Below are 13,432 nucleotides of genomic sequence, written 5' to 3' on the forward strand. Positions count from 1 at the left end.
ACCAGTGAACTGAGATAAGGCGGAGCTTTACCTAGCATGGACTTGTAGATGACCTGGAGCCAGTGGGTCTGGCGACGAATATGTAGCGAGGGCCAGCCGACTAGAGCATACAAGTCGCAGTGGTGGGTGGTATAAGGTGCTTTAGTGACAAAACGGATGGCACTGTGATAGACTGCATCCAGTTTGCTGAGTAGAGTGTTGGAAGCCATTTTGTAGATGACATCGCCGAAGTCGAGGATTGGTAGGATAGTCAGTTTTACTAGGGTAAGCTTGGCGGCGTGAGTGAAGGAGGCTTTGTTGCGGAATAGAAAGCCGACTCTTGATTTGATTTTCGATTGGAGATTGTTTGATATGAGTCTGGAAGGAGAGTTTGCAGTCTAGCCAGACACCTAGGTACTTATAGATGTCCACATATTCAAGGTCGGAACCATCCAGGGTGGTGATGCTAGTCGGGCATGCGGGTGCAGGCAGCGATCGGTTGAAAAGCATGCATTTGGTTTTACTAGGGTTTAAGAGCAGTTGGAGGCCACGGAAGGAGTGTTGTATGGCATTGAAGCTCGTTTGGAGGTTAGATAGCACAGTATAGCACAGTGTCCAATGACGGGCCGAAAGTATATAGAATGGTGTCGTCTGCGTAGAGGTGGATCAGGGAATCGCCCGCAGCAAGAGCAACATCATTGATACAGAGAAAAGAGTCGGCCCGAGAATTGAACCCTGTGGCACACCCATAGAGACTGCCAGAGGACCGGACAGCATGCCCTCCGATTTGACACACTGAACTCTGTCTGCAAAGTAATTGGTGAACCGGGCAAGGCAGTCATCCGAAAAACCGAGGCTACTGAGTCTGCCGATAAGAATATGGTGATTGACAGAGTCGAAGGCCTTGGCAAGGTCGATGAAGACGGCTGCACAGTAACCTCGGTTTTTCCCTGACCCTGACCTGACCATTACCATGACCCTAACCTGACCCTGACCCTGGCCATTCTCATGACCCTAACCTGACCCTGACCCTGACCCTGAGCCCGTCTGTCATCCTGTACCTTTGCCCCACTACTCTGGATTGCCGACCTCTGTCTGCCCTGACCCTGAGCCTGACCCTGACCCTGAGCCTGAGCCTGACCCTGACCCTGACCCTGACTCTGACCATGAGCCTGAGCCTGAGCCTGACTCTGACCCTGACCCTGAGCCTGACTCTGACTCTGACCCTGACCCTGACCCTGAGCCTGAGCCTGAGCCTGAGCCTGACTTTGACCCTGACCCTGAGCCTGACTCTGACCCTGACCCTGACCCTGAGCCTGACTCTGACCCTGAGCCTGCTGTTCCGGTGCCTCTCTGGATTATTGACCCTTGTCTGCCCTGACCTGTCGTTTGTCTGCCCCTGTTTAAAGAAAACACTTCAGTTATTTCAACACTGTTTCAACACCTGGGCCATACCTGACCTGGGCCATACCTGACCTGGGCCATACCTGACCTAGGCCATACCTGACCTGGGCCATACCTGACCTGGGCCATACCTGACCTGGGCCATACCTGACCTAGGCCATACCTGACCTGGGTCATACCTGACCTGGGCCATACCTGACCTGGGCCATACCTGACCTGGACCATACCTGACCTGGGCCAAACCTGACCTAGGTCATACCTGACCTGGGCCATACCTGACCTGGACCATACCTGACCTGGGCCATACCTGACCTGGGCCATACCTGACCTAGGCCATACCTGACCTAGGTCATACCTGACCTGGGCCATACCTGACCTGGGCCAAACCTGACCTAGGTCATACCTGACCTGGGCCATACCTGACCTGGACCATACCTGACCTGGGCCATACCTGACCTGGGCCATACCTGACCTAGGCCATACCTGACCTGGGCCATACCTGACCTGGGCCAAACCTGACCTAGGTCATACCTGACCTGGGCCATACCTGACCTGGACCATACCTGACCTGGGCCATACCTGACCTGGGCCATACCTGACCTAGGCCATACCTGACCTGGGCCATACCTGACCTGGGCCATACCTGACCTGGGCCAAACCTGACCTAGGTCATACCTGACCTGGGCCATACCTGACCTGGACCATACCTGACCTGGGCCATACCTGACCCGGGCCATACCTGACCCGGGCCATACCTGACCCGGGCCATACCTAACCTAGGCCATACCTGACCTAGGTCATACCTGACCTGGGCCATACCTGACCTGGGCCATACCTGACCTGGAACAAACATGACCTAGGTCATACCTGACCTGGTCCATACCTGACCTGGACCATACCTGACCTGGGCCATACCTGACCTGGGCCATACCTGACCTGGTCCATACCTGACCTGGACCATACCTGACCTGGGCCATACCTGACCTGGGCCATACCTGACCTGGGCCACAGCTGACCTGGGTCATACCTGACCTGGGCCATACCTGACCTGGGCCACAGCTGACCTGGGCCATAACTGACCTGGGCCATACCTGACCTGGGCCATACCTGACCTGGAACAAACCTGACCTAGGTCATACCTGACCTGGGCCATACCTGACCTGGACCATACCTGACCTGGGCCATACCTGACCTGGGCCATACCTGACCTGGGCCATACCTGACCTGGGCCACAGCTGACCTGGGTCATACCTGACCTGGGCCATACCTGACCTGGGCCATACCTGACCTGGGCCACAGCTGACCTGGGCCATACCTGACCTGGGTCATACCTGACCTGGGTCATACCTGACCTGGGCCATACCTGACCTGGGTCATACCTGACCTGGGCCATACCTGTTGTCCCGTTGACAATTTTGATTCTTATTATTTTAATATTGTAAATATCCAAAGTAAGCTTTGGCAATATGTACATTGTTACGGTATACCAATAAAGTTAATTTAATTGAGTCAGTAACAGTCTGTTGTCAGAGGGTCAGTAACAGTCTGTAGTCAGAGGGTCAGTAGTCTGTTGTCAGAGGGTCAGTAACAGTCTGTAGTCAGTAACAGGTCAGAGGGTCAGTAACAGTCTGTAGTCAGAGGGTCAGTAACAGGGGTGTAGTCAGAGGGTCAGTAACAGTCTGTAGTCAGAGGGTCAGTAACAGTCTGTAGTCAGAGGGTCAGTAAACAGGGGTGTAGTCAGAGGGTCAGTAACAGTCTGTAGTCAGACGGTCAGTAACAGGGGTGTAGTCAGACTGTCAGTAACAGTCTGTAGTCAGAGGGTCAGTAACAGTCTGTAGTCAGACGGTCAGTAACAGGGGTGTAGTCAGACGGTCAGTAACAGTCTGTAGTCAGAGGGTCAGTAACAGGGGTGTAGTCAGACGGTCAGTAACAGTCTGTAGTCAGAGGGTCAGTAACAGTCTGTAGTCAGAGGGTCAGTAACAGTCTGTAGTCAGAGGGTCAGTAACAGTCTGTAGTCAGAGGGCCAGTAACAGTCTGTAGTCAGAGGGTCAGTAACAGTCTGTAGTCAGATGGTCAGTAGTCTGTAGTCAGAGGGTCAGTAACAGTCTGTAGTCAGAGGGTCAGTAACAGTCTGTAGTCAGAGGGTCAGTAACAGTCTGTAGTCAGAGGGTCAGTAACAGTCTGTAGTCAGAGGGTCAGTAACAGGGGTGTAGTCAGACGGTCAGTAGTCTGTAGTCAGAGGGTCAGTAACAGTCTGTAGTCAGAGGGTCAGTAACAGGTCTGTAGTCAGAGGGTCAGTAACAGTCTGTAGTCAGAGGGTCAGTAACAGTCTGTAGTCAGAGGGTCAGTAACAGTCTGTAGTCAGAGGGTCAGTAACAGTCTGTAGTCAGAGGGTCAGTAACAGGGGTGTAGTCAGACGGTCAGTAACAGTCTGTAGTCAGACGGTCAGTAACAGTCTGTAGTCAGACGGTCAGTAACAGTCTGTAGTCAGAGGATCAGTAACAGTCTGTAGTCAGAGGGTCAGTAACAGTCTGTAGTCAGAGGGTCAGTAACAGTCTGTAGTCAGAGGGTGTCTGTTGGTCAGTTCAGACCCTGTTCTCCTCAGATCATCATGTCTGTTAGTCAGTTCAGACCCTGTTCTCCTCAGAGACAGATCATCATGTCTGTTAGTCAGTTCAGACCCTGTTCTCCTCAGATCATCATGTCTGTTAGTCAGTTCAGACCCTGTTCTCCTCAGAGACAGATCAACATGTCTGTTAGTCAGTTCAGACCCTGTTCTCCTCAGATCAACATGTCTGTTAGTCAGTTCAGACCCTGTTCTCCTCAGAGACATATCAACATGTCTGTTAGTCAGTTCAGACCCTGTTCTCCTCAGATCAACATGTCTGTTAGTCAGTTCGGGCCCTGTTGTCCTCAGAGACAGATCATCATGTCTGTTAGTCCGTTCAGACCCTGTTCTCCTCAGAGACAGATCAACATGTCTGTTAGTCAGTTCAGACCCTGTTCTCCTCAGAGACATATCAACATGTCTGTTAGTCAGTTCAGACCCTGTTCTCCTCAGATCAACATGTCTGTTAGTCAGTTCAGACCCTGTTCTCCTCAGAGACAGATCATCATGTCTGTTAGTCAGTTCAGACCCTGTTCTCCTCAGATCATCATGTCTGTTAGTCAGTTCAGACCCTGTTCTCCTCAGAGACAGATCATCATGTCTGTTAGTCCGTTCAGACCCTGTTCTCCTCAGATCAACATGTCTGTTAGTCAGTTCAGACCCTGTTCTCCTCAGAGACAGATCAACATGTCTGTTAGTCAGTTCAGACCCTGTTCTCCTCAGAGACAGATCATCATGTCTGTTAGTCAGTTCAGACCCTGTTCTCCTCAGAGACAGATCAACATGTCTGTTAGTCAGTTCAGACCCTGTTCTCCTCAGAGACAGATCATCATGTCTGTTAGTCAGTTCAGACCCTGTTCTCCTCAGATCAACATGTCTGTTAGTCAGTTCAGACCCTGTTGTCCTCAGAGACAGATCAACATGTCTGTTAGTCAGTTCAGACCCTGTTCTCCTCAGAGACAGATCATCATGTCTGTTAGTCAGTTCAGACCCTGTTCTCCTCAGATCAACATGTCTGTTAGTCAGTTCAGACCCTGTTCTCCTCAGAGACAGATCATCATGTCTGTTAGTCAGTTCAGACCCTGTTCTCCTCAGATCAACATGTCTGTTAGTCAGTTCAGACCCTGTTCTCCTCAGATCATCATGTCTGTTAGTCAGTTCAGACCCTGTTCTCCTCAGAGACAGATCAACATGTCTGTTAGTCAGTTCAGACCCTGTTCTCCTCAGAGACAGATCAACATGTCTGTTAGTCAGTTCAGACCCTGTTCTCCTCAGAGACAGATCAACATGTCTGTTAGTCAGTTCAGACCCTGTTCTCCTCAGAGACAGATCAACATGTCTGTTAGTCAGTTCAGACCCTGTTCTCCTCAGAGACAGATCATCATGTCTGTTAGTCAGTTCAGACCCTGTTCTCCTCAGATCATCATGTCTGTTAGTCAGTTCAGACCCTGTTCTCCTCAGATCAACATGTCTGTTAGTCAGTTCAGACCCTGTTGTCCTCAGAGACAGATCAACATGTCTGTTAGTCAGTTCAGACCCTGTTCTCCTCAGAGACAGATCACCATGCCCAGTGGGTCAATGCCTGACACACACACATGAACACACACAGACACAGACAACAAGACGTCTGGAGAGAGGAGAGCAGAGAGGAGAGGAGAGAGGAGGGAGGAGAGAGGAGAGAGGAGAGGAGAGAGCAGAGAGGAGAGAGCAGAGAGGAGAGGAGAGAGGAGAGAGGAGAGAGGAGAGAGGAGAGGAGAGAGGAGAGAGCAGAGAGGAGAGCAGAGAGGAGAGCAGAGAGGAGAGAGGAGAGAGGAGAGAGGAGAGAGCAGAGAGCAGAGAGGAGAGAGGAGAGAGGAGAGAGCAGAGAGGAGAGCAGAGAGGAGAGAGGAGAGAGGAGAGAGCAGAGAGGAGAGCAGAGAGGAGAGAGGAGAGAGGAGAGAGGAGAGAGCAGAGAGGAGAGCAGAGAGGAGAGAGCAGAGAGGAGAGCAGAGAGGAGAGGAGAGAGGAGAGAGGAGAGAGGAGAACAGAGAGGAGAGCAGAGGAGAGCAGAGAGGAGAGAGGAGAGAGGAGAGAGGAGAGAGGAGAGAGGAGAGGAGAGAGGAGAGAGGAGAGAGGAGAGAGGAGAGAGCAGAGAGGAGAGCAGAGAGGAGAGAGGAGAGAGGAGAGAGGAGAGAGGACTGAGGAGAGCAGAGAGGAGAGCAGTGGAGAGCAGAGAGGAGAGAGGAGAGAGGAGAGAGAAGAGAAGAGAGTCGAGAGGAGAGCAGAGAGGAGAGCAGAGAGAGGAGAGAGGACTGAGGAGAGCAGAGAGGAGAGAGGAGAGAGGAGAGAGGAGAGAGGAGAGAGGAGAGAGCAGAGAGGAGAGCAGAGAGAGGAGAGTCGAGAGGAGAGCAGAGAGGAGAGAAGAGAGAAGAGAGAGGAGAGAGGAGAGAGCAGAGAGGAGAGCAGAGAGAGGACAGTCGAGAGGAGAGCAGAGAGGAGAGAGGAGAGAGGAGAGGAGAGCAGAGAGCAGAGAGCAGAGAGCAGAGAGCTGAGAGCAGAGAGCAGAGAGGAGAGAGGAGAGAGGACAGAGGAGAGAGCAGAGAGGAGAGCAGAGAGGAGAGAGCAGAGAGGAGAGAGCAGAGAGGAGATCAGAGAGGAGAGAGGACTGAGGAGAGCAGAGAGGAGAGCAGAGGAGAGCAGGGAGGAGAGAGGAGAGAGGAGAGAGAAGAGAAGAGAGTCGAGAGGAGAGCAGAGAGGAGAGCAGAGAGTAGAGCAGAGGAGAGCAGAGAGGAGAGAGGAGAGAGGAGAGAGGAGAGAGCAGAGAGGAGAGCAGAGAGAGGAGAGTCGAGAGGAGAGCAGAGAGGAGAGCAGAGAGAAGAGAGAGGAGAGAGGAGAGAGCAGAGAGGAGAGCAGAGAGAGGACAGTCGAGAGGAGAGCAGAGAGGAGAGCAGAGAGGAGAGAGGAGAGAGGAGAGAGGAGAGGAGAGCAGAGAGCAGAGATCAGAGAGCAGTGAGCAGAGAGCAGAGAACAGAGAGCTGAGAGCAGAGATCAGAGATGAGAGAGGATAGAGGACAGAGGAGAGAGCAGAGAGGAGAGCAGAGAGGAGAGAGCAGAGAGGAGAGCAGAGAGGAGAGAGGAGAGAGGACTGAGGAGAGCAGAGAGGAGAGCAGAGGAGAGCAGGGAGGAGAGAGGAGAGAGGAGAGAGAAGAGAAGAGAGTCGAGAGGAGAGCAGAGAGGAGAGCAGAGAGTAGAGCAGAGGAGAGCAGAGAGGAGAGAGGAGATGAAAGAGGAGAGAGGAGAGGAGAGCAGAGAGCAGAGAGCAGAGAGCAGAGAGCAGAGAGCAGAGAGGAGAGAGCAGAGAGGAGAGCAGAGAGGATAGAGCAGAGGAGAGCAGAAAGCAGAGAGGAGAGAGGAGAGCAGAGCAGAGAGAGGAGAGAAGAGGAGAGAGCAGAGCAGAGCACAGAGCACAGAGCACAGAGCACAGAGCAGAGAGCAGAGAGGAGAGAGGAGAGAGGAGAGAGGAGAGAGGAGAGAGGAGAGCAGAGAGGAGTGCGGAGAGAGCAGAGAGGAGAGGAGAGAGGAGAGGAGAGAGGAGAGAGCAGAGCAGAGCAGAAAGGAGAGCAGAGAGGAGAGGAGAGAAGAGGAGAGAGTAGAGCAGAGCAGAGAGACTGGTAAATACCAGGAAGCATTGGATGAATACAGCCCGTCCGCCCATCCTTCCTCCAGATCAATATGTATCTGGTAATGGGCATTGTCAACTTACATTTCAGATATCACAACTGACTACCAGTAGGAGGCAACCAAATTGAGCTGCTTTGTGTTGTGTGTGTGTGTGTGTGTGTGTGTGTGTGTGTGTGTGTGTGCGCGCGCGTGTGTGTGTGTGTGTGTGTGTGTGTGTGTGTGTGTGTGTGTGTGTGTGTGTGTGTTTGTGGGGGGGGTGATCCACAGGGGCAGAGCTTCTCGACTGACTGAGTGGAGAGGAGTAGAGGATCAATACCGCTGTGTGATATGTGTGTGTGTGTGTATAGACATCCCAGAAACCCCAGACACCCCAGACACCCCAGATACCCCAGACACCCCAGACACCCCAGACACCCCAGACACCACAGATACCCCAGACATCCCAGAAACCCCAGACACCCCAGATACCCCAGACATCCCAGAAACCCCAGACACCCCAGACACCCCAGATACCCCAGACATCCCAGAAACCCCAGACACCCCAGACACCCCAGATACCCCAGACATCCCAGACACCCCAGACACCCCAGACAACCCAGATACCCCAGAAACCCCAGACATCCCAGACACGACAGACACCCCAGATACCCCAGATACCCCAGACATCCCAGAAACCCCAGACACCCCAGATACCCCAGACATCCCAGACACCCCAGACACCCCAGACACCCCAGATACCCCAGACATCCCAGACACCCCAGACACCCCAGACACCCCAGATACCCCAGACATCCCAGACACCCCAGACACCCCAGACAACCCAGATACCCCAGAAACCCCAGACACCCCAGACATCCCAGACATCCCAGAAACCCCAGATACCCCATATACCACTGACATCCCAGACACCCCAGACACCCCAGATATCCCAGACATCCCAGAAACCCCAGATACCCCAGATACCCCAGATACCCCATATACCACTGACATCCCAGACACCCCATATACCACTGACATCCCAGACATCCCAGACACCCCAGACACCCCAGATACCCCAGATACCCCATATACCACTGACATCCCAGACACCCCAGACACCCCAGATACCCCAGATACCCCATATACCACTGACATCCCAGACACCCCAGACACCCCAGACACCCCAGATACCCCAGACATCCCAGACACCCCAGATACCCCAGATACCCCAGATACCCCAGATACCCCATATACCACTGACATCCCAGACATCCCAGACACCCCAGATACCCCAGATACCCCATATACCACTGACATCCCAGACACCCCAGACACCCCAGATACCCCAGATACCCCATATACCACTGACATCCCAGACACCCCAGACACCCCAGACACCCCAGATACCCCAGACATCCCAGACACCCCAGATACCCCAGATACCCCATATACCACTGACATCCCAGATACCCCATATACCACTGACATCCCAGATACCCCAGACATCCCAGACACCCCAGATACCCCATATACCACTGACATCCCAGATACCCCAGACATCCCAGATACCCCAGATACCACTGACATCCCAGATACCCCAGACATCCCAGACATCCCAGATACCCCAGATACCACTGACATCCCAGATACCCCAAACATCCCAGACAACCGAGACACCCCAGATACCCCAGACATCCCAGATACCCCAGATACCACTGACATCCCAGACACCCAAGATACCACTGACATCCCAGACATCCCAGACATCCCAGATACCCCAGATACCACTGACATCCCAGACACCCAAGATACCACTGACATCCCAGACATCCCAGACACCCCAGATACCCCAGACATCCCAGACATCCCAGACATCCTCTAATCAGGGACTGATTTAGACCTGGGACACCAGGTGGATGATTCCCCTTTTATCAGGGACTGATTTAGACCTGGGACACCAGGTGGATGACTCCCCTCTAATCAGGGACTGATTTAGACCTGGCACACCAGGTAGATGCCATTAATTATCAAGTAGAACAGAAAACCAGAAGCAGTCCAGACCCCGTAGGTTAAGATGTTAAAGTACTAAAGCAGGACAACTTTACCCGGTCTTGGCGAAGTTGGTCCAGTATGTCATCACCACGGCGCTGAGCATGATGTCGTTCTTGGAGAAGTTACAGGGGAACAGGTCTGTAGGTCCGATCATGGGGATCCCAAACACGTAGGGAACCTCGTCCCCGTGGGCTGCGTCCGACCAGGCCGGCTTCATCAGACTCTGGCAGTGGTGGTAGAAGGCGTAGAAGTACGTTGGCGAGCCGTAACGGGCGTGGAGGTCCGCCGTCACCACGGACGGCTCCACCCACTGGTGGTCGGTGAACAGGGCGACCAGCGTCTTACGTCGTGTCTCTGGGTTTTCACGGTCCGCCCAGTCCGTGTACATGAACTTGATGGTTTCTCTCAGAGTGTCTTTGCCTTCTGGGTAACCGTAGAGGCTGTCAACGAAGTCCGACACTGAGAAGTCAAAGTCGTTGCCGGAGATGCCGTCCTCTGAGTCGACCACGTTGTCAACAAAGCGAAGCCCCTCCCCCTGGTTGATTCCCAGCATGATGTCATAATTCAGGAACTCTCCCTGTGTGGAAATAACAACGTGTTGAAAATGCATTATTTTCTTTGACTGTTGACTTCATTACCACTATGGGCATGTTTGTGTGTGTATGTTATTTCATAAACAAAGTCAAAACTATCCCAGCGGTCTCCCACCTGCTCCATGAGGATCTCTGGATCATCAGGTATGACGTCTCCGTCTATAACCGGTCCGAAGGCCACATGGTACCGTGCTGGCTGGATGTCCTGCTCAACCAGCTCCCTGGCACTCTTCTTCCTCAGACAGTCCACCATGTCCAGGGTATCCAGAACGTTACAGCCCACCTTCTCAGACAGCAGACGGGTGTATTTCACAGGCTGGTAGTTGACCGCCCAGCTGGACAGGGCAGAGCCACTCTGGATGATGGCACGGTGGAACAGACCTGGAGAGAGGATGACAGAGAGAGAGAGAGAGCAGTGGTTATTTTCTCTGTACGCTATGAAAGAAACTGGAGAAGAATGGAGCTGGAGACATACAGAATACATACAGAAGTGGCCCCTATACGGAAACATACAGACAGATAATGAGCTCATGAATCCTTCCTGTCGACCCAACCCAGATAGATAAAACATCTCAGTGTTATATGTGTAGTAACGAGAGGACAGACAGACAGACAGACAGACAGACAGACAGACAGACAGACAGACAGACAGACAGACAGACAGACAGACAGACAGACAGACAGACAGACAGACAGACAGACAGAGATGACAGAAATGAGTGTATGTGTGTGTCTGTGTGTGTGAGTGCGTGTGTGTGAGTGCGTGTGTGAGTACGTGTGTGTGTGTGTGTGTGACAGAAACATTCATCTCTTTAACCTAGTAATCTGCCCTACTGGCAGGGGTGATACCCAAATGGCACCCTATTCCCTATTAAAAGAGCCATGGACCCTGATCAAAAGTAGGGTACTATATAGGGACCGGGGTATAATTTGGGAATCAGTATGTGTGTCTGGCAGAACCAGCTGCTAGACAGGACATCTATACACCTCATGAAACTGGACTCACATACACAGTAATAATTCGATGGCTGTCAAACATCCCTGAATAATAACGTACCCATGGAGATGCTCGCTGAGCTGTTCCTCTGTTCCTCTGTTTTATCCAGCGTGACAGGCTGAGATGTGGAGGTTACACAACCCACCCAGTTTATTGGTTTTAGTTCTATTTTCTTGACCTGTGACCTTCGCTGAGTCTTCCCACACAACTACCTACCTAAGAAGTCATCAGTAATAACACTTTCACTTTTCATATTTCTCACATAATACCTCAGTCTGCCAACTCAGGTGCGATATGTGTGTGTGTGGTATGTGTGTGCAGTGTGTTTGTGTGTAGTATGTGTGTGCAGTGTGTTGTGTGTGTGTGTGTGTGTGTGTGTGTGTGTGTGTGTGTGTGTGAGTCAGTGTGTGTGTGTGCGGTATGTCTATGTTTGTATGATGTATGTGTGTGTGCGTGTGTAGGTGTGTGTGTAGGTGTGGTGTATGTGTGTGTACAGTTGAAGTCGGAGGTTTACATACACCTTAGCCACAATTACTGACATTTAATCCTAGTAAAAATCCCTGTTTTAGGTCAGTTAGGATCACCACTTTATTTTAAGAATGTGAAATTTCAGAATAATAGTAGAGAGAATGATTTATTTCAGCTTTTATTTCTTTCATTACATTCCCAGTGGGTAGATGTCCTAACCGACTTGCCAAAACTATAGTTTGTTAACAAGAAATTTGTGGAGTGGTTGAAAAAGGTGTTTTAATGACTCCAACCTAAGTGTATGTAAACTTCCAACTTCAACTGTACAGTCGTGGCCAAAAGTTTTGAGAATGACACAAATATTAATTTCCACAAAGTTTGCTGCTTCAGTGTCTTTAGATATTTTTGTCAGATGTTACTATGGAATACTGAAGTATAATTACAAGCATTTCATAAGTGTCAAAGGCTTTTATTGACAATTACATGAAGTTCATGCCAAGAGTCAATATTTGCAGTGTTGACCCTTCTTTTTCAAGACCTCTGCAATCCGCCCTGGCATGCTGTCAATTATCTTCTGGGCTACATCCTGACTGATGGCAGCCCATTCTTGCATAACCAATGCTTGGAATTTGTCAGAATTTGTGGATTTTTGTTTGTCCACCCGCCTCTTGAGGATTGGCCACAAGTTCTCAATGGAATTAAGGTCTGGGGAGTTTCCTGGCCATGGACCCAAAATATTGATGTTTTGTTCCCCGAGCCACTTAGTTATCACTTTTGCCTTATGGAAAGGTGCTCCATCATGCTGGAAAAGGCATTGTTCGTCATCAAACTGTTCCTGGATGGTTGGGAGAAGTTGCTCTCGGAGGATGTGTTGGTACCATTCTTTATTCATGGCTGTGTTCTTAGGCAAAATTGTGAGTGAGCCCACACCCTTGGCTGAGAAGCAACCCCACACATGAATGGTCTCAGGTTGCTTTACTGTTGGCATGACACAGGACTGATGGTAGCGCTCACCTTGTCTTCTCCTGACAAGCTTTTTTCTGAATGCCCCAAACAATCAAAAAGGGGATTCATCAGAGAAAATTACTTTACCCCAGTCCTCAACAGTCCAATCCCTGTACCTTTTGCAGAATATCAGTCTGTCCCTGATGTTTTTCCTGGAGAGAAGTGGCTTCTTTGCTGCCCTTCTTGACACCAGGCCATCCTCCAAAAGTCTTTGCCTCACAGTGCGTGCAGATGCACTCACACCTGCCTGCTGCCGTTCCTGAGCAAGCTCTGTACTGGTGGTGCCCCGATCCCGCAGCTGAATCAACTTTAGGAGATGGTCCTGGCTCTTGCTGGACTTTCTTGGGTGCCCTGAAGTCTTCTTCACAACAATTGAACCGCTCTCCTTGAAGTTCTTGATGATCCGATAAATGGTTGATTTAGGTACAATCTTAATGGCAGCAATTTCCTTGCCTGTGAAGCCCTTTTTGTGCAAAGCAATGATGACGGCACGTGTTTCCTTGCAGGTAACTATGGTTGACAGAGGAAGAACAATGATTCCAAGCACCACCCTCCTTTTGAAGCTTCCAGTCTGTTATTCGAACTCAATCAGCATGACAGAGTGATCTCCAGCCTTGTCCTTGTCAACACTCACAACTGTGTCAACGAGAGAATCACTGTTATGATGTCAGCTGGTCTTTTTGTGGC

General features: G+C 51.1%; 1 protein-coding gene across 1 annotated transcript in view; it reads right to left on the bottom strand.

Annotated features, from left to right (window-relative positions):
• The window catches only part of LOC115130985 (neuroligin-3-like), a 329,210-nt gene that overhangs the window by 36,619 nt on the left and 279,159 nt on the right, over positions 1-13,432 (bottom strand). The window contains exons 4-5 of the mRNA XM_065019921.1: positions 10,391-10,656; positions 9,736-10,259 (exon numbers count right to left, since the gene is read on the bottom strand). Coding sequence (XP_064875993.1) covers positions 9,736-10,259; positions 10,391-10,656 — 790 coding nt within the window. The remainder of the gene's footprint in view (positions 1-9,735; positions 10,260-10,390; positions 10,657-13,432) is intronic.

This window comes from Oncorhynchus nerka, linkage group LG6 (genome assembly GCF_034236695.1).
Source record: "Oncorhynchus nerka isolate Pitt River linkage group LG6, Oner_Uvic_2.0, whole genome shotgun sequence".
Lineage (NCBI taxonomy): Eukaryota > Metazoa > Chordata > Actinopteri > Salmoniformes > Salmonidae > Oncorhynchus > Oncorhynchus nerka.